At 39.4% G+C, this 20,862-nt stretch overlaps 2 protein-coding genes across 2 annotated transcripts; one reads left to right on the forward strand and one right to left on the reverse strand.

Moving 5' to 3' along the window:
• Window positions 1–1,457: 1,457 nt before the first annotated feature.
• LOC132257093 (endothelin-converting enzyme homolog) lies at window positions 1,458–18,194 on the reverse strand. Its single transcript, XM_059753824.1, has 9 exons — window positions 18,117–18,194; window positions 8,944–9,114; window positions 8,762–8,893; window positions 6,940–7,272; window positions 5,730–6,185; window positions 5,323–5,588; window positions 4,371–5,052; window positions 2,821–3,099; window positions 1,458–2,612 (listed from the first exon to the last, which is right to left on the reverse strand). The coding sequence occupies exons 2-9, from the start codon at window positions 8,953–8,955 to the stop codon at window positions 2,436–2,438; spliced, it is 2,337 nt and encodes a 778-aa protein (XP_059609807.1). The 5' UTR covers window positions 8,956–9,114; window positions 18,117–18,194; the 3' UTR covers window positions 1,458–2,435.
• On the forward strand, window positions 15,855–20,805 carry LOC132257098 (ceramide kinase). Its single transcript, XM_059753836.1, has 5 exons — window positions 15,855–18,077; window positions 18,135–18,470; window positions 18,835–19,121; window positions 19,352–19,628; window positions 19,697–20,805. Exons 1-5 carry the CDS (start codon window positions 17,955–17,957, stop codon window positions 20,111–20,113), a joined length of 1,440 nt encoding a protein of 479 aa, XP_059609819.1. The 5' UTR covers window positions 15,855–17,954; the 3' UTR covers window positions 20,114–20,805.
• The last annotated feature ends 57 nt before the right edge of the window (window positions 20,806–20,862 follow it).

A 20,862-nucleotide genomic window follows, 5' to 3' on the forward strand; every position in this document is an offset into this window, starting at 1 on the left:
ATTCGTTCCGGAAATGATATTTGGATGGAAAAATAAATCAGTTTCTCCTTTACTGCATCTGTTTATCTTTTGTCTATTAATATTTCCGGGATTTCGCCTGCTACTGTCTATTGTTTATTAGTTATTTATGTTGTCATGTATTTCCTTTGGTTTGAATCCCTTTTTGCAGTAAGTAGCAGTAAATAAGATTACTGGGTTGATGAATTTGTACCGCCGAGAGTCTTGGATGATCGTTTTAATTGTTAGATGAGTTTCCGCTGGAATCTGGGTAAAATTGGCCTATTGAAGGAATATGGACTGATATCAAAGGTACTCTCGATTTATATTGGATTGGATGTTGTGCAGCAAAGAAACGCATTCTTTAATACATACATACATACATACATACATACATACATACATACACACACATATATATATATATATATATATATACTCCACCAATGTGATTTGTCTTTGTCTCATTTGCGGCCATCAGCGTCTTAGTGCTGGTGGACAACCTCTGGAATAAAACGATGAAAAGGTTCTTTGACTTGTTTATATATTTCGCGAATCCCAAAGAGGGAGAGAAAGGGAGACGCTGTATTAATGGTTCAAAGAATACGCTGGAGTTATGAAGCCCTCAGCAAAGTCTAGTTTCAGGCAATGAGAGATCCAGGAGGCCAAGTCAACCTGTCAGAGCCTCCGCATCCTGCTATCCAACTTAGGGGGCAAATCGCAGTGGATGCAGTACGTGCAACAGACACTATAAATTACAAAGATCTCAAGTTTGGCCAATCTGTGTATGATCAGCGGCGCGGAGCCAAGCCTTGAATGTGGCCTTACGCAGTTGAGGCAGACCTATGCACTCTGTCTTTATGTATCAAACAGCCCTTCCCAGAAACTTTTACCTTATGGTTGTTTCTGCATTTTTTGAACTAAAAATTAAAGTATATGTATGTGTATATATATATATATATATACATATGGGTGTAGGCAAAAGTGGTTACTCTTCAAAATTTTTCTTCCGCAATTTAAATTGATAAGGAACAATTTCATGGAATTTTGAACAGTCACCTGACCTCAATCTTGTGGCGCACCTTAGCTAGTTAGTGTCTTATCATGTGGCCCTCACGGATTGGCAAGATGATGAAATATGTGGATTACACACGCGCGCTCTGATAAGATATCGATAGTGGTCGATACGCGATAAGTTTCCAAGGTGTGGCTTTGCCTATAAAAGACCATTGAGCAGACACTGCGGTATTTCAGTGCCATTGGGGCCACAGTTCGCGGGTATTTTAGATCGTGGGCAAGTGATAGGGTGTGATTAAAATGGCAACTAACTGTCAGATCTAATTTTACCCACCAACTGTGGTCATCACAAACTTCGTTGCTGCTTTTGCGACTTGTAGAAAAGTGTTCTCAGGTTTTTGCCATCCGCGGAAAGTGGAGTGGTGGTCTCATCGCTTTTCACGCTATAAAAGTGAGATTCAACTTCTCCGACTTACCGCTGGTGGCACCAGGCATCAATGGGCCTTGCGATAGGCTGTGTTTCAGCTACAGACTTAAACTTGATTATACATATGTGTGGTCATTCCCATTAGCGTTCAACTGGTAAAGAAGTTGCTGGAAAATGTAAATTAGTCTATTTATAATCTTCGATCAAAGAAAAAATATACCTCGAACTAAAAATATCAGAAAATCATGATCTAATATATTCCAGCTTTCCAGGCGGTAGTTAGGAATGTCAAGTAGATTTCGGGAAAAATTAATGCGAATAACTTAAAAGTTGCAACCGATGGAAGAAGTTTCCATAGTTTAGTCCTTCAGGTGAGTATCAATGCGAAAACAGCGATGGCCGAAGGAAAAGGGTTGGCCTACACTAAACACTGAGTGGAATAAATAATCTAATCTAAACTTAATCTCTTATTGAAGATTTTTGTCTTGTACGGTACAATAAAATGGCGTCTAATGTCACTTTTCAGTTCTTACACAAAATTTTCGCACTTCCAGAAGAATTTTGTTTTACACTTTACTCGTTAAATTTTTTGGCAAAGCGTGTACAAATTTTTGGGGGTGTCATCGGTTAACAACACACGTGTCTCATTTCCATATAATTTAAAAACATCGAACACTGTATATCAAGTTGTATATTAATAGAAAATAGTTAAAAGTTCTGCCTAATTTGCGCAGAAACGAATACATTACCACTCACTTATACATTCTTTCATACACTGGTGTCTATGTGACGTATATTTTTAAAGACACACTGCTAGATTTTTTCTTAGCCCAATGTGGTATTTTTCTGGGAAATTGGAAATAGTGTGGAACAGAAAGAAACATTTTTTAAGTTTGAATGCTTGGAAGTCAAACTGAGTCATATACCTTTACTCATACTAACCTTATCACAGTGTTACATTATAGATACAATAAATTTTTATCTGCCGATAAGTTTACCACACCTGGCACTTGTGCGCTGGGTTCATGGGACTGCCCAGTGGACATGAGAACTCTGCAGCGAACTCGGGCATGTTTGCCAGAGGCCCTATTACGCGGAAGCGTGGTGGGGAATGAGGGTCCTTTTCAATCTGGAGATGAACTGTCTCATCTGTTACAGCAGAACACCACACCTGAACGGAATTGTCTATTGTCAGTATTATCGCACTTCATTATTGGGCGGAATCAGATGCTTCTGAATAAATAATGATTATTATTTAAATGAAGCATGTTATATCATTATCTGATATCCACACCAACGGCTGTTTACTGCTATCATGCTCTGCTGATAACTCAACCACACTCCCATTTTGTAATATCACATTAAAATGATTTGCATACCTGAGCAAATGCAACAAAAAAGAGCTGACGTTGGGTAAGATTGAGTCCTGGAAGCGCCAGGCGCTCTTCCGGTTGTGACATAAAAGCGTGGTAAGCTGCTCTGAGGCCGCCATTATCAGCAATGTTTTCTCCTAGTGTTTGGCGACCATTGAGAGCACGTCCCGACACACGATAAGATGCATACTGTCTACGCATACATTCTGCGCGCTCCTTGAAGCGTTCAATGGTCTCGTTGGCCCACCATTGATGTAAATTACCATCCTTGTCATATTCACGGCCCTACAAATAGCATAAAATTATCATATATCGGTTACTACTAATATTACAAGTACACACTCTTCCGCATTAACCGAACGGGTGTTTTTCTCTCTTATTTCAACTGGAAAGTTCAAGATAATACTAAGAATACTACTTCTAATTTGTTAGTTAAATGGCTAATTGATTAAAAATCAACTATTATTAAAATATATAATTTTTATTAAAGTTATTTCTTCCAAAAATTTAGAAATAAGTCAAATCATCAAGAATTCTCTCGAAGATTCCAATGGGCACTGTCAAATAAATTATACAATGTATTCGATTTCAGGAGAAAAACATTCATGTGTGACAAGTTCTTTTTACATGACTTAGAATAATTTTCTTAAAGCCAAGGTCTTTTTTAATCGTAAGTCATTCACTATAAATTGATATTTGTGACCTGATTCGATATGTTGATTCAAAACTCGTATTAAATGAAATTATGAATGGACCAGGGAATTGCAAGAAGTTCAAATGTGGTACCAAAAACGGAACGGACAAGACAATTTGATTGGATAAATGAACGGAAAAATTTGTCATCAATATTAAGAATCAAAAAAATATCAGGATTAATTCTCAGTCACATAAGAATGTGTTAGATTGGTTTAAGACACACTTTTGCTATTCTGAGCCACATGTGTAAGGCTTAAAATGACGATTGTGTAAAAGCATTCACCACTTGTGTTGTTTGCTATTCTGGCCCACATGTGTTAAATCATTTTTTATCGCCTGAGTGTGTAATTTAACCACGACCTACAGTGGTTGTTTTTTGAATGTATAACAAACAGAGAAAATGATCGGAAACTGTAGAAGGGGCTCCCTAGGCCCCCAGGTGAGTCGTCTTACACATGCGATGATGGATAAATCTGCAATTGTGGCTCTTATTTTAAAGCATGAACATGAATTATGTTTACAGTAAATTCCTATTATAATGCGCTTACTAATTATTTTATGATTTTAAGAATATTTCACCATTGTTCTTTTCATACACATTATGGGATTGCTTAGAACTCTAAAACATTATTTTAGCGAGAATAGCAAGGGCTGTTTTTCCTAATTCATTTCGAATGTTAAACTTTTACACGTTTGAAGTTTGACATGTCTGTGTTTGACTGGGAATTGATCCAATTCTCAAGCATATCATACAAATTTCGGCCCCTAAATTAGTAAATGAGTCTTGCTAATGAATAAAAATTGTTTTTTTCAAAATTTAAATTACAAAATGAGGAATGAATTGCAAAAAAGGTCATCACCTGATCATCAAAAGCGTGCGTGAGCTCGTGACCCATAACGACACCCATAGCGCCATAGTTTAAACTGCGTGGATTGTTCACATCAAAAAAGGGTGGTTGTAAAATTCCTGCGGGAAATACAATCTGATTCTTCGTGGGTGTGTAGTAAGCATTAACTGTGGATGGCGTCATGCCCCAGCGTGTCTTATTGACAGGTTGATCCAATTTCTCGAGGTTACGTTTGAGGTTGTACATGTTTACGCGGAGGTTGTTCTCGAAATACTTGCTGCCGTCTATGTCTAAGTCACGGTACTTGGTGTCCAATGCATCGGGATCGAGAATGTAATCGGGAAAACCGATCATGTCTGTAATAGCATCTGCCTTTGCACGTGCCAATACACGTGTTCGTTCATCCATCCAACCTAGTCGACCAAAATTGTTCTTGAACGCCTTCCTCACTGTTTCAATCATTTGCTCAGCCTGTGGCTTTGCCTCGCCGTGGAAAACTTCACGAACAAACATGGCACCCATCGCAAAACCGATTACGTTCGTAGTGTCAGTTATACAATAGCGCCAAGGTTCTTCGCCTCCTTCGGAACCAATCAAAGCTTTTCGGAGACCCTTATATGCATCGCGAAATGCTTTGCTGAGACAAGACGTGAAGGAGCGCACAGTTTGCCAAACAAGGTAATTGTTAAGAATCCTATGAGAGAACATTGAAAAAAAAAAACAGATTGTCTTAAACTTTGAACACGTTTACCAACTGTAGTTAAAGGTTAAAATAGGGAGTTTATTTTTCACGCTACAAGTGTAATTAATATATTCGTCCTTTTCATCTTTCTTGTGTGACAATCTCGAGAAACATGAGTATTTTAATTCATAGAGAAATTTGTTTAAGGCTATAAAATGTAAATTATACATTGGATTCTTCAGTGATAAAAGGACAAAATTTCAAATTATATTTTATACTTACACTTTTCCTTTTAACGTGGCGCTATAGTTTGATACGAGGTGACTAAGTTTTTCCAGATATTCAGGCGCATACACAACCACATGCTCTTTCTCTGTAACTTTACGCTTCACGAGACGCAAGGCATCTTCGAAGTGACTCCGCCAATCTAAAAAAGGTGCGCGTGCTTGTAGCTCCGCTAGGGTCATTTGGTGATATATCGTTTCCTCATCACGACGATCCTCTTGTGGTACTGTTATCTCCGCCAAACGAGTCTCAAATTCGATCACCTGTAAAATATGATAATAATGCAATACGATAATAGTGATTTTATGCAGCTCTCACTACTCAGTTTTAAAGTTAAGCACAGCAATCACTGCATTGGTGTTCTTAAAATGGAATTCTAAGATAGATAATATTGAGTGCTGTACCTGTGACATTTGCAGCTTTGCATCAATCTCATCGCCCCCAAGTAGCACAGCCACGCGCACCATGTAATCTAGATAGGCTGTCAGAACACGCTCGTGGGTTGTGCGGTTAAGGTAGTTATCGCGTGTGGGCAAAGCTAAACCACCTTGATCAATCTGAATAATATGACGTGAGCTGTTGCGGTCGTCCTCTCCCACAGCCCAACCAAATAGGCCGCCCATGTTATAACGATTCTGTAAGATCTGTAAGCTTCGCTGCAAAGTCCACATGCTTGCGTTCCAACCACTTGCTGTTACATTCCAGCCACCCACCAGGCGGATTAGGCGCTGCAAGGGTTCCGCTCCGCGTTTCTCCATAGTCTCGTCCTCGTCTAAACATGACTTATAGTAGAGCTTTGCCTTGCGTTCCGCTTTCGACGCTAGTTGGTCCTCGGGACGCTCCAGGGCGTTTTTCAGCACCTGTCGAGTTCATGTACACTAAACATATCAATTTACTATACCCAAAACTGCAATATGAGGATGTAAAACCTAAGTTCAAAGTAGTCTACTTTAAATTTTCGACTGTCGATTGCACAGAATTTGAAAATCCGCATTTTTGAAATTTCGTAGAAATGACCCCCATTTGTTTAGTGTTATTTTTCCATATTGAACCTCCCTGATGTCATTTTAGGCGATTTTACGAGATTTTATTTTTTCTGTGATCATATATACAGGAGTTATGATGTAAAGTACAGCTTCTAAAGTGAGTGTGACTGTCGCTGGAGAACCAGGGCACTTGCCAACCTTTTAATACGTCACTGTCTAAACTGTCATCCCAAGAATATTCCTAGAGGTCAAATTAGCAGAGGCTGTTGGGAAACCGAGCAGACGGTCCTGTACCTTGCGTGTTTAAGGAGACCAATATTACGGATAGATGAACTTTCAGAATCATAACCTCAAAATCTGCTGAATCTTTTTCGCAAAACTGGTTGGCCAGGTAATACCAGCCTTTGATTAGATTGGAAAGATCTCCACGTCAACAAACAAAAGGGGATATGCAATAGGCCAGATCGATGGCCCTGATGCTGTCGGCGTCCCGTTCTTCGGTTCGCTGACCACTCACACAAATCTAAACAAATTTCCCCGTCTGTGTAATTCGGCCTTAACAGGAACTAAAAAAATTATGGAAAATAATTTGCATTTTCTCTTTTATTCTTTCTTTCCTTTTACTCACCAGCTGGTTTTGTTGCTCAAGAACGCCGAATGTGCCCCAAATGCTCTTTCCATCAGGAATAGGGTTGCGCCTGATCCACTGAGCGCACGCGTAACCGTAAAAGTCATCACAGGGATCGGCAGCGAGATCCATTGCGCGTAATATGGCACTAGCCGCGTGAATACAATTAGCAGAGAGACACGGTCCTGACGGTGGCTCTACGTGCAGTACACGTGGTGATGCGTCCCGACGAGTTATACATACAAGAATGGTCAGGAACGCTATTAGCATCGCACTGCCGCTTAGGAGAAGCCAGCGCTCGAGCTGGCTACGCGAACGCCATAGCACACTCCACTGGTAAAATAAAGATAGATAAACTTGAATAAAAACACTGAAAATATTATAATTTTTAATATTCGACTCTGTGCAATTCACCCTTGTCTAATTGTGAGGGAATTAAAGTTTCCGCCACGTTCGGGAAGAAACCCCCAATCCTTTGCATAAGCAAGCCAAAAACAAATTTGACGCATTCAGAACATATCTCAAGCAAAATATAGCCCTGAAGAAAGTGTATAGCTGCAGAGATAGGTTGGGTAAAGATTAACTGTAATTCTTGTGAATAGTTGACTCGGTATTAAATATGAAACAAAAAATTACAATAAAAAATGTTAAACTTATGAAATCGAAGAAAATGGATATATAATTTTAGAAAAAGGTCGTTGAGCTATTAATATCATTGCAGTAAATCCGGCTTTTTGCACAGAAACAAACTAAAAGGACGTGATAAGCAAACGTCAGGGTTAGCTTGTGGGTGAGCTGGGCGACGCAACCAAATCAAAATGTGTCCAAGTCGATCAATCCCGTTTTAATAAGAAAATTTTAAATTACCAAAACTCTTATTTTAAGTTATAGCGTAATTGAAATTAAAACTTTAAACCGTCATAACTCCGGTTCTATTGTATTGGGGAAAAGTTATAGCCTATTTGTAGAGACGATCTGATCTACTAGAACATACTATAATTCAAAGAAAATGCACTGTCGTTTTGTCGAGTTCTTTAGTTTTGAATTTTTTAAAATCGGTATTTTGATTTTAGCGTACCTAGCGGTGATCCTACCAAGTTATGATGTTCAGGTAGGAGAAGGCATTTTACGAAACTTTGCAACGAATACAAAATCATTCTGATAGGTCAATTATAAACAAAGTAATATCCATTTTAGGTTCAGAATTTGGGCCTTTAAATCTAGAGTCCGGAAGGTCCTGGGTCCTTAAATGGCGGTTCGTTAGAAAGGTCTTGCAGCCAGCTAAAATATACCGGAATGTGGACCTGATCCATGCCTTAGGGGCTAAACAAATTGACAAAACGTTTTTTGGGGGATTAGAAGTAGAGCGAGCGTCGCCCAGCTCGACCGATAAGAATTTTAGTGACCACGTTATTGTGCTCGTTATTATTCGCCGTCAGGGTGGAACAATCTATTCTACTACATTGAAGTTTCGGCAAGTTCTTCTCAATAACAAACCATATCGGTACGAATTACATGCAAATAATGATAAATAATTGAAATCGACAGTCTGAGTCTAATTAGTCCATATCAGTGATATTTTTTCACTAAAATTGTGTAAAAAAAGGAAATTGCAGACTTCGTACTGATAAGTATCGTAAAAAATAATAAAAAAAACAGCGTTAAATAAATATTGCACTATTTTCCAAAGGACAATGCAATAAAGAAAAAACATATTATAATGCAAAGAAGCATTACTTAGTTCGTTAATATTTTTGAAAATTTTCTGACACGGTAATAATATCCCCTATTTCTACACGAAAATACATCAGTACCTACTTACCACACTCTGGCGCGCCGCGTGATAGCGAATATGGATGGATGATGGCGAATTATTGCTACCTGCCGCCATATGGATGCTCCCCATAGAACTTGTGTCCTCGTCCACAAACTCTGCAGCACGGTAGCGTGTCATCTGAAAGAGAGACAGGTTAATAGAGTGCAACACAGTAATTCACCATTCACCTTCACAGACATCCTTGCTCCGTGGCTGCAATTCGGACGTCAAGAATTTACTACTGCGCGCGCACGCGTCAAGATTCCGACATAATAAACTTTTGGGGTATTCACTTCACGTCTTTATGTGCGTTTGCAGTGCATGAGGAGTAATACATTCACTGGCATCATGTAAACAATCTGTAATGAATAACAGTAATACTGCTTTTACTTTTCGAATTGAGTTGATTCGTCGTAAAAAAAATCTAGCGGATCTTCTCTGAAAAGAAAAAGATGTTTCATCCATTCTTTATTCATTTGAAAATTGATAGGATCGATCGCCACTGATCGTTAGACTTTGCATGGGACTGTCATCGTTCTTTGGTGAAAGTAAAAATAATTTGCAGTAATGATGAATGAAGGAATTCATCTCTGAACAGTATAATAAAAAATAATGGCGGACAACGTGCATTCCATAAATGTGACGACACTGCATCTTTCTCGCCATATCATGTTCTTGTGGGTGAATGATTATCTCAATACTCAGTTCATCAATATCTCAAAGCTCTCAAAAGCTGCACATTCACTGTCTATTGTTAGCACATGGATATGCTTTTCTTCGGATCGATTCAAATGCAGCGGGTGAAAATTCGCACAAACCTAGAATATGAGTAAATTAGGAATTTTATGATCCTGCAAGTCGCAATTAGGAAAACAAGTGTGTATGCGATAGATTCGATTGGATTTACTTGATTACTGTCTCTGATAAATTAGTTAGAGATCGCTGCCGGTTAATGCCGCCAGGTCAGGAGGAATAATATAGAGAGAAAAATTGTGGTTGGACACCACCAGGAAGTGAGAAAAACCCTCTTTTACTTGCTCTTCTACGTATATGATTTACTTATTTTATTCAGCAAGTCGCAGTAATACTGTGAAACCGAATGCAAAGAGAATTTTTACAAACTACATCTCGAAAAAAAAGTGTAGTGATCACCGCTCATTTGGTGCGAGGTCGACCAATTGGCGGAAAAGTTCCCGTTGGCGCCAGAGTAGTTGGCCGTCCTGATGCTGGATGACGGCCGTCAGACAGACCCCGATAGTCTTTCCGTCATTCAGCTGTGACATCCCGGTAATATGCGATAATCCGCAGATTATCGGCCGACTATCGAATGTGCAAAAAACCGTAGTGTAAATAGTCATATACCATATATATCTCACGAGAAGCTGCGACAAGTGCACCGATATTTTTTTTATATTTCAGTGTCGCCGAATGTCCATCATCCTGCAGTTGTCGAGTAAGCAAGACAAATGGAACGACATTTAATAGACAGTCGCCTTTGACAAAAATGACGCTTTTGCACATACTTTTTCACATGGTGAAATAAAATGTTTCAATATTGAACCAAATAATTACATAAGACACAACAATTTCATTTTATTCGATTTTATATTATCAAAAATATGCTGATATGGTATGGAATTAATTTGTAGCTCAGAATAAATATCGCATGACCCGAAAAGGGTGAATTTCACCGATCTTCTTATCATTTAGAAAAAAAATCTCATTTTGTTAGGAAAATTTTGCGTCCGCCATAGATAATCGACTTCAGACCGGCTCCTGAGTATCAATTGACAGTCATTACTGTCCTAGCACACATTTTTCCAATTTTTTTGCTTAACATTTTGAAAGCACCGATTTAAGCCAAAAATAATCCCAATCGAAAGGCAATGCTTAAGTGTGATTCAGCGGACTGAAATAAATTTATTTTCCTCAAAATAGCACAAATAGAGTCGTCAAATTGGCGAATTGCGGAAAAAGTTTGGGAACACAAATTTCCATCAGACACACCAAATATTGTAGTTTTTCTCCGTCTTAAAAATTTTAAATGTAATATTAACCCAATGGGTGCATATAGCCTCAATTATTGTTTAATCTGTTAACAAGGGCATTAACGACAAACAAATAAAAAAGTATAATTATTATTTATTATTACGTTCGAACACAGACGTATAAGAAAAGTGGATAAGCATACGCATCGCGTGTGCTTGCTATCCCAGATTTATAATTTCTCTCTTCCGTGGCCAACTTGATTTGGTGAGAAGGAAAAAAGCATGGAAATTTTCATATGCAATATGAAATTCAAACAACCTTTACTCTGGTTCTTTTTTTTTCGATAGAAAAGGTTGATGTAATTATGGAAACGCCTTGATCTGGATTATTGAAATACTTAAAAACTATCTCAAAGTAGTGTAAACTTGGAACAAAATTTTTACTTAAAATTTTGTTATTGACATTAGCTCCTCTAGAAGTAGTGTGATAAACTTCTGTTGTTTTAAATAGTCGTATAGTTTTACAAGAGCTTACCAACGAGTCCTAAATTATTAAGATCGGGTAGATAGAACCGAAGTTATATCGTATTCAAAATTAAAAGTATGAACCGCCTTAACTCCGGTTTCATTGCATCCACGAGAAAGTATAATCTATTTTTAGAGATGTCTTAACCTGAACTACAACGTACTGAAATTTAAAAAAAATTTATGCTCTATTTGCCGACATAAAGGTGTTCAAAGGTTTTTCGATATGGCGTCATTCCTTATGACATCACAGACTAATGGTAAATATAGCCTACTAAAGGGCGTTTAGACCCGTCTTGTGGTAACGAGTCGATCGAAATCGGTTGGTAAACAGCGGAGATATGCGCCGGTAAAGGTGTGAACTTGGACCTTCTATATCTCCGCTCCTAATGAATAGGGGCCATAAAAGTAACGATTCGTTGGAAAGGTCTTGACTTCAGCTACAACATATGAAAATTTGAAGAAAACTTATGATTTCGTTTTCGAGTTATTCGTTTTTGAAATTTCAAAAATGGTTTTTTTCGACTTTAGCGCCTCTAGCGGTGGTCCTACCAAGTTATGTTGTTTTGGTGGGTGATGGCATTTTATGAGACCCTTCCAATTACTACAAAATCATTCCGATCGGTTAATTAGAAGCGAAGCTATGGCCATTTTTATTTTTGAAATCCGAACCGATGTATCTAGGGTCCAGAAGGTCCTAGGTCCTTAAGTGACGGTTGGTTGGAAAGGTCTTGAAGTCAGCTATAACATACCAGAATTTGAGCCCGATTCATGCCATAGGGGCTGAATAATTGAGGAAAGCGTATTTTGGGGGTGTTCAAAATGGCAGACATAAGAGTGGGGGTTGGGTTTGACAAAAAATGTTCGTAACCACTGCATATTTTTAACAAAATTTTCTAAGTAGCGATTGTAACATTTTTATGACAGTCTCGTGAATGTCACACGACGTTTCCTCACTACCAAGACGGCTTGCTATCGGGCAGAGTGACAGACATATGCGGCGTTGCTGTCACAACCATGTGGTGTTCCGCATGGCCATCAGTACACGTGCACGCTGAAGAGTTATCTTAATCAGTGTTATCGCATGCTCGGACAATCTTGTAGATCAAAAAATTCCCTAAGACACCCGGAGGATGTGCTACACTCTTTGTTGTGTGAAATTCGGGTGAAAATCACCCACAATAGTGTCAGAATGCCGTATCACATCGCCGCGCGTGTGGTGAGTGAACGTGAGTAGGCATGACTATGCTACAAAATGTGTCACGCAGGTCGTGAAACTCACATCGTGAAGACAACGACTGGCTCGTGAAGTCAAATAGTGGAGCCAATGGCCAGGAGAAGTCTTCAAGTCAACTGCTTTTTAAGCTTTGCTTAGCCAGCTTGAATTGGACGGAAAACTTCAGGATTCTGCAGGAAGCAGAAGGCCATCTTCCAAAAGATAAGTATTGAAAAGAAATTTCCAATTGAAAGATTAGGCAAAGGGCGCTACCGGGGTGATTCGGAATCTTTAATAAAGTTTGTGCGGGCGGCGCGCGAGATGTCGATTCATCTTTTCGTCTGTTAATCATTACGTCCGTTATGATCAACGGACTTCTCAAAGGGGAAATAATAGGGCTAAACTGAACTGTGTACACCACATCTTGACAATTACATTACATTTATTCAATAACAGCGAGTACATTTATCACTTGCATAATCACCTAGGGCTACACAAGCTCGGAATATGGATACGTTTGGCCAGGAATATCTGGAATGTTTGCAGGCATAATGGAATAATAAGGAAATAGCGGAATATTTGAGAATATATAGGAATAAATTGGAATATTTTTAGTATAATCCGGAAAAAAGTAATAAAGAATAATGGAATAAAACACATGGATTGATTCCATTATTCCAGAATAATGGAATGAAACTAATTTATTTATATTCTATTTTTTCCCAAATATTTTTGAATCTTAGGCGACATATTTCTGGATACTATGAGCCATATTCCAATCCAGATATTTATTAAATTGATTAATGCTTTTGAAAAGGTTGCTATTATAGTATGAGCCAGTTACGTGGAAAGACATGAATAAGATCCAATTGAAACATCCGTATGAACGTTGAATTATTCCGGGATCATGGAATATTTAGGATATATTCCGGAATAATGGAATATTTAGGATGTATCCCGAATAATGGCATAAATTGAGAATATCGGAATATAATGGGAATAACCGAACCTGGTCTCGTCGTCTGACCGACAAGTTTACAGCGGTCGCGTGGGAGGACAATTATTCAGAAAGAAATTCTATTTGAGGGATAAATATTCATAAAAACCAAAAATTAGAAAGGAAATACGTGGGATAATAGGAAAAGAATGCAAAGCGAGGAAAAAAAGCGCAACGCACCAGAATTGAACTCGGTACATCATGATCTGCAAGTGCATGCTCTACCATTATGCTATCACTCCTATACGGATGTTTCAATTGAATCTTGTTCATGTCTTTCCACGTGGGTGGCTTCTTGCGCCATCTGATCGTCTTCGAATTAAATTAAATCAATTACGAAAAATTTATTTATGTTATTCCAGGGGATTGCAAGTAGTCGATTTTGTATGGGAATCGATGAAACTTTTAGGTTATGTTCTCAACGGCTATTCTTGTCATATTTTAGACAATTTGCCTTTGCAGTGCAAATTTCTTTGCAACATTTTTGTACAATTCGACCCTCAAATCCTATCCAGGTCGCTAAAATAAACAACTAGAAAATATTGGCTTTCTTTTAAATACGATCAATGGCCTCAAAAAGTTGCTAAGGATACAAAATTTTGACATGAAAATCTGCTGCAGAAGATCGCTCTTCAATAGCACTTATCGTGTGGTCAATAATCATATAAGGACCAACATTTGTTCCAGAGAAAAATTGGGGAAAGTAGATTTTCTTTCCTGAACCGCGAACAGTGGCATAGTCAAGCATATGCTCGAGCGTTTTTCATGACATATTTTGTGCAGAGAAATTCAAAATTCTTGTGTTTGAAAGCTTTTAGTGCTAATAAATACATATTTTCGGGTGTTTTTTGTCTTTTATGGTACTTGAAACCATGAAAAACTGGAAAAAAATTTCTCAAAAAATAATCGATTGTGTGCACGCCGATGCCATCGTCAAATCGATTGACATATGGAGGAATCGAGTTTCTGACACCACATTTGAATTTCTTGCAATCCCCTGTGTTATTCCAAAATATTCCTCCTAAATAGGATGTATTCCGGAATAAAGGAATATTTCAGAATGAGTTAAAATATTGGAATAAAATGAGAATAACATTTATAGAATAAAAGTAGGAAAAAATGGAATATATCCGGAATATTGGAATAGGGACACATTCAAGATCAGATTGCGTAACTCTCGGTTGTTACAATGTTACTATTATTATTTTTCTTCAAAATCACACTAATCTTGACCCAAAGTTTGGCAAGATCATTATGTAGTAATGAATTGAAAAACAAGATATCCCACTATTAACATACAATTTAAAAAAAAGTATACATTTAATACCAAACAATCAATAAAATTTCCAGTAAATGGAAATAAATTTTTTTTTGAATGCATTGCATAATTGTGGTTGCAAGCAAACCATTATTACGTTTAGGAGGCCTATTTTAGAGTTGTATTTCAATGACGTTTTTTAATTAGAATAAATTTCTTTGTGTAAGAAGTATCAACTCCTTGTTCTTGCATTGGGATTTTTGCCCCAGTTTTTGATCATTCGGGTTTAGATTTTCTATTGGAGTGAAATTTCCTATCCATATATACATGCGATCTTTCAAATAGTAGCAGTTATTCAGGGAAATTCTTGTCTTGTTCTCTTCTTTTCATTCAGGCACTATGAGTTTTCGGCTTGTTTGATCTTTTTGAAAAGATTAAATTTTTCAAACTGTTGCCCTTTTCTTATGCGATGGGAAATGGCATAGTTGAGAAGTCGGTAGATGCATTTGAATTGTAAAAAAGTATTTAAACTGCTGTTGCTAGAGCCTTCTCCAAAGCTCACTCACTTTCGCAGCCACATTTTCTAGCAACCTAGACCTTTATGCGCGGGTGCGACGTCAATAAGTCGCTACAATTGTAGTTTATTTGTAGCGTCCGTGTCTCTAAGGGTCTCTGTCTTCCCCTTCAGGGTCTCTGTCTTCCCCTTCAGGGTCTCTATCTACCTTACATTCTAAGCACATGGGTATTCCTTAACGCTGCAACTGCGAGTAAATTTCTGAAATTGAGAAGTATTCGAATTTTGTGTGGTTATAATGGTGCATTGTGAGGGAGGCCAAGATTAGATTCGGGCAGGAGCAGTGGATAAAGTCGGAATTACCGTAAATTAAATATTTTTCCTTCATATTAGAAACAATTATTACAGATATATATATATATATAGTGGAGGACGGGACAAGAAATTTTTTTATTGGTTTTTTTTCTTTAGTAATCCTAGGGAGACTGTTACGGGTGCAATTTTGTGTCATAATCAATATTATTATTTATTTATTTGTCATCTCGCTCAGGAAAAATTTACATCCGATATAAATGTAATAGAGGTACTTAAGTAGAAACCATGACCACAGGTCGCTGAGGAGAGAAGTAAAGCATCGCCATAACCGTTGGCTGTGTGGCGTGCGTAGTGTTAAATATGAAAAGCTTGAAGTTCATTAACACTGTGTAAAGCCTGCATCTATATCTTGCATCTCACGTTTGAGTTAGAGTTAAGAAGGCTGACAGAATAGAGATTTGTGAATGAATATTTGCCGATTTTTACTTTAAAGTTAGATCTAGTGTATAAGCCATCAGAAAAATAATAGAACGCGAGAAGCAAAAAGAAAATCACATCCATTGGCGCCCAACTCGTGGTACGAGTCATACGACTGTTTTTTCCTTTGTTCAGGCCTCGTGGTCACCGAAATTATTTTTAAAGTCAATTTTCCGTGCAAGAATTCATCTTAGTGAAAAGTTTTTAGTTTCACCTATTGTAAAAAACACCGCTCAAGGAGGCATCCGAGGAAAAGGAGAATGCATGAATCATCAAAGCCGCCAACTGAGACTGATTCCCAGTCAGAGGAAGAGAAGGCGGAAAAGAAGGCGTCGGAGAGTGATGGTCAGTGAGAGAATTTTGGGAGGGAGGCAGAGGGCCTAACACGGCGCGCTGTCAGGAATTTATGCAGAAAAATCGTGAGGCTGCTGGTTTTGAAGGAACGATAGCAGGTGTTGAAGAGGAAAATGTATGAGGAGCACGTTGGCCTGGAGCGTCTCAAGGCGGAGTTGAGGAAGAAGGAGCACAGCAGCTGGTCAAGTGTGAGGAGGAGACGCCAGTAATCACTGCACAGGAAGGAAATCCTCGTAGTCCGCCAAGAGGGCTTTTAAGGGAAAGTTGAAGGCCGTTGAAGTGGTTCTGGAATCCACGAAGAAGAAGAAGATGAGAAAAAGCCCAAAACGCCACAAAAAACTCCTTAGCGCGAATCTGTTCAGCGAATATTTCATTTATATGGAGAAAGCATTACAGAAAACACCGCTCAAGGAGGCATCCGAGGAAAAGGAGGATGCGTGAGTCACCAAAGCCGCCGTCTGAGAGTGACTCCCAGTCAGCGGCCGAGAAGACAGTGAAAAGAAGGCGTCGGAGAGCGATGGTCAGTGGGAGGATCTTGGGAGGGAGGGAGAGGGTCTAGCACGGCGCACAGAGCAAGAGCAAGAGGAGTGCCGAAGAGAATCCGGAAAATAGTGGAGTTTAGAAGAGGCGCAAGATTGCTCCGGAATCGCCTAAGCAGATCAACACGATGATGAACGGAATGTTCAACATGGAGCCTTCAGGTCAATGTCTGCAATCTGCGCGATGACAAGTTGATCAGGAAGGCGCAGGTGACGAAGCAGTTCAAGCTCGGACATCAAATGCAAGAGCCCAGCGCCGTGTTTCCACGCCCCACGACCTACTGTCACCGCTGCGACTTTCTGCCGTGTTAGAAGGCAGGGTCCAGAGGTTTCGAAAGGTTGACTTGGCCTCCTAGACCCCTTGTTGCCTGACTTTAGGCTCCGCTCTGAGCCAAACAGCCTCAATGGCTAAGTCACTCCAGCCGATGTTTCGAGTCACCAGCCCAGCATCTCTCTCGCACCAGGATGTGTCGATGACATCTACTTTGCGATGAAGCCGAAGAGAGTGCTGAAGATGATTCACTGGATGAATTGGGGGCAAAATGTGAGACGGTGAAGAAGGCGAGGAAGGAAATCCGGAGAATAGGGGACTGTGAAACAAGGACACAACTCTTGTGCGCTTCCAAGGAACAGTTCTGTCGAACTTGACAGAGGCCGAGAAGACAGGGTTTCCTGTGGTGCTTTTGGTAAAATGAGATATATGACTTTTCTATTGCCACCGGAAAAGCCCAAAACGCCACAAAAAACTCCTCGGCGCAAATCTGTGCAGCGAAATTTGAGCAAGTGTTTAAAAGACTATCTCTATCGCCGTGCTTCCCGCTTCAGAATAACAAATTTCTTACACTGTGCAATGCGTCATTGGATAACATAAGACATTCATCCCATTCCACATTGGGACGAATCAAATGGAAAAACAATGGATATCGTACGACGCTCGGTTTCAGGGATTCACCCTTTAAGTGTCTTGAGTTGTGTGCAATTGGGATAGTCACTAAATGTCAGTCATGAATGTATAAATGGAGGAGCACGAGCATGTCCTGCTTGCGGCTTTCCACGTGCAGTCTAAGCGCGTGCGGGCATTGCTTCATGCAGGATTCATGGCTTGGGAGCCCGTAAATCGCCCGCAAAAGCGCCAACAGGTATGGTATTCGGCTTTAAAGTTCAATACAGCGACTTACTATACACTTGCTTCACAGGTTTCGCTACTGGATGTTGTAGCAGTGACTCAGCGTGACACCACCTTCACATTGCATCACGCTACACAGCAAACTTCAGTTTGGCGAGTGAGTCGCACGACTTTCAGCGCCACAGAACCCGGTGTAGTAGCCACATGGACAATCGAGATAAGTCGCCAGTTAAATTCTCATACTCACCGACCACGTAGGCTGCTGTTATTCATAAATCCATTTGGAGGGCGACGAACAGCACTCAAGGTATATGAGCGCCACGTGCGCCCACTGTTAGAGCTGGCTGGTGTGCGTACAGAGATTATTGTTACGCAACGACCTCATGAGATCAAGGAAACAATAGAGGTGAGTCAGGATAATTTAGGTGTATTTTCAGAAGGTAGTCATTGTATTTTTTTTTTATCTATTTGAGGGATTTAGGTAATTTTTCTCCTGTTACGTAATCTCATAGCGCGTTTGTCACAGCGAATGGACAGAGCAACAGAAAATATCCAATTATCCAATACAGTAATTATAATTCGTAATGAATATCCAATTCAAAGGTGTCTACTAAGCACAATCCCTCATACTTATTTTTTGGATTCGATGATTTTGGGACCCTCGAGCTTTAACAAATAATGCGTATCTATAATTGCAAATCTCAACTCCTGGAAAAAATGACATTTCCCAAAATGATGGAGTTGCTGAATGATTTTTTTTCTATTTCTAGGAGCGACCTTTGCAAGCTTTTGACAGTGTAGCTTGCGTTGGTGGAGATGGAACATTTGCAGAGCTATTCAACGGACTCGTTGCACGCGAGTGCCGCGAACGTAATATAGCTATTTCGAGTATAACATTACCACGACCTCAACTACCTGCGGCTATCATCCCAGCGGGAAGTACTAATACGGTAGCTTTCTGTCTACATGGCACTGATGATCCCGTCACTAGTGCTCTGCATCTAATTCTTGGCTTACGTTCCGATCTTGATCTTTGTAGTGTATCCTGCGGCGACGAGTAAGTCTTTTGTATAATTATCAGTTCTTCCTTTAGACTTCAATTTTATAACAATCTGAAATTTGATATTCGCACCACCGATTGGCGCTTCCCACACTTATCTTTTAAGTTTCATGGAATAATGCTTTGGATTATTCAAAAAGAACACTTTGAAAATTTCCTCTCTGTGTACCTCTCTACTTAGTGACTGTATATTAAGTATGTTTAATAGAATTTTGTTTTGTGTGTAGAACACGGCTGTACGCAAGTGTGTTGTCATACGGATACCTAGGTGATATAGCGCGCGAAAGCGAGAGGCTGCGTTGGATGGGACCACGGCGCTACGATTACTCTGGCCTTCGAAAATTTTTTCGCAATCGAGGCTATCGTGGTGAAGTATCTGTACTTCCAGACATCTCTGATCCTACTGCTGAGACGCCGAAATGTTTTGACGAATGTGATCGGTGTGCTTCAGTTGAACACGACGGTGCTACTACTTGGCACGTAATCCGTGGAAAATTTTTCATGGTTTGTATAATATTGTGTACAGTTAAAAAATGTATTATAGTAATTGACATTTTCTGTGGTCGTTATAGGTGAGTGGCGCCAATATCTCCTGCGCGTGCCGCCGAAGTCCTGCTGGCATGTCACCGACATGCCATCTAGGCGATGGGTGTGTGGATGTAATTGTTGTGCAGCACACAAACATACTGAACAACCTTCGGCTACTGCTTCGCCTCTCATCACGTCATGGTGGTGTCTCGGACTTGCCTTTCGTACGCGTCGTACGTGCTCGAGCATTTCATTTCCGCACCGCGGGGGCGGATGATATTGCCAGTGGATCTACGCAACCTATTGCATGTGACGAGCGCGTGAGTGTATGGAACTGCGATGGTGAAGTTCTTTTGCAACGTGATGCTTTCGTACGTACACATCGTCAGTTGCTCACCGTCTTCAGACGCCCTTTGTCGCCACCCGATACTACCATAGGCTGTACAATCTGCAAATCATGACGACATTCCGCTTCATTCCGGCTAATATATAAGTATTTTTGAAACTTGCGCAATGCAAGAGGTGATGCTCAACAATTTCTCTGTTATTTTACCTTTTTTGGGGGGAAATTTCGGTTGTGGGAGGGTAACAATGGTTTCTGTATGCAATATTTATACTTGAAATACTGTTAATAATAAATAAAATTATGAGACAGTTCTTAGGCGGGCTTTTCACGACTGAACAATTATAATATTATTAGAATTTAACGCAAATAAGAAGCTCTCTTCCGTATCTACGTGAGTTCGTGCTATTTACAACAGCAACAATTGCTCTTTAAGAATTTTTCGCCTTCCACTCGAGTGATAAACGAAACAGCTCTAATGATTGTGACTGAGATATTCTATAGTTCTTATGCATTTTTCCGCGTCTATATACCTAATTGCGTTTGGTTATATAGAAAACCTTCCGCGGATAGGTGGAAAAAGAGGATGTAGAGAAAGCATTGTATAGAAAAAAAAAGATGTTTTATTTTCCTAAATTATTCGATTTCGAAAATCGTTTTTACTACTCCAATGCTCACTCCATTAATTCCCGTACAAAGTTTCCAAAGATTTTCCCTGTATCTTCACGTCTGGAGAATTTCTGAAAAAATTTGATCACAATTAGAATGTCACTGCTTGATGCACTCCAGCGCACCAACACTTTTGACTTCATTCTCTGCACTCTTTTTCGGTTGATTTTGTGAAATTCAATTTTTTTAACAATCGCG

Source organism: Phlebotomus argentipes, unplaced genomic scaffold (assembly GCF_947086385.1).
Source record: "Phlebotomus argentipes unplaced genomic scaffold, Phlebotomus argentipes genome assembly contig_75, whole genome shotgun sequence".
NCBI classification, from domain to species: Eukaryota; Metazoa; Arthropoda; class Insecta; order Diptera; family Psychodidae; genus Phlebotomus; species Phlebotomus argentipes.

Bases quoted from the DNA above. Each gene is read 5' to 3' on its own strand.
- LOC132257093 (XM_059753824.1), bottom strand. The intron at 7,273-8,761 runs GTAAGTAGGTAC...TTATTTTACCAG, and splicing joins ACGCGGCGCGCCAGAGTGTG to TGGAGTGTGCTATGGCGTTC. The intron at 2,613-2,820 runs GTATGCAAATCA...AATTCCGTTCAG, and splicing joins TTTTTGTTGCATTTGCTCAG to GTGTGGTGTTCTGCTGTAAC.
- LOC132257098 (XM_059753836.1), top strand. From the start codon at position 17,955: ATGGAGGAGCACGAGCATGTCCTGCTTGCGGCTTTCCACGTGCAGTCT. The intron at 18,471-18,834 runs GTGAGTCAGGAT...TTCTATTTCTAG, and splicing joins AGATCAAGGAAACAATAGAG to GAGCGACCTTTGCAAGCTTT. The intron at 19,629-19,696 runs GTTTGTATAATA...TGGTCGTTATAG, and splicing joins TCCGTGGAAAATTTTTCATG to GTGAGTGGCGCCAATATCTC.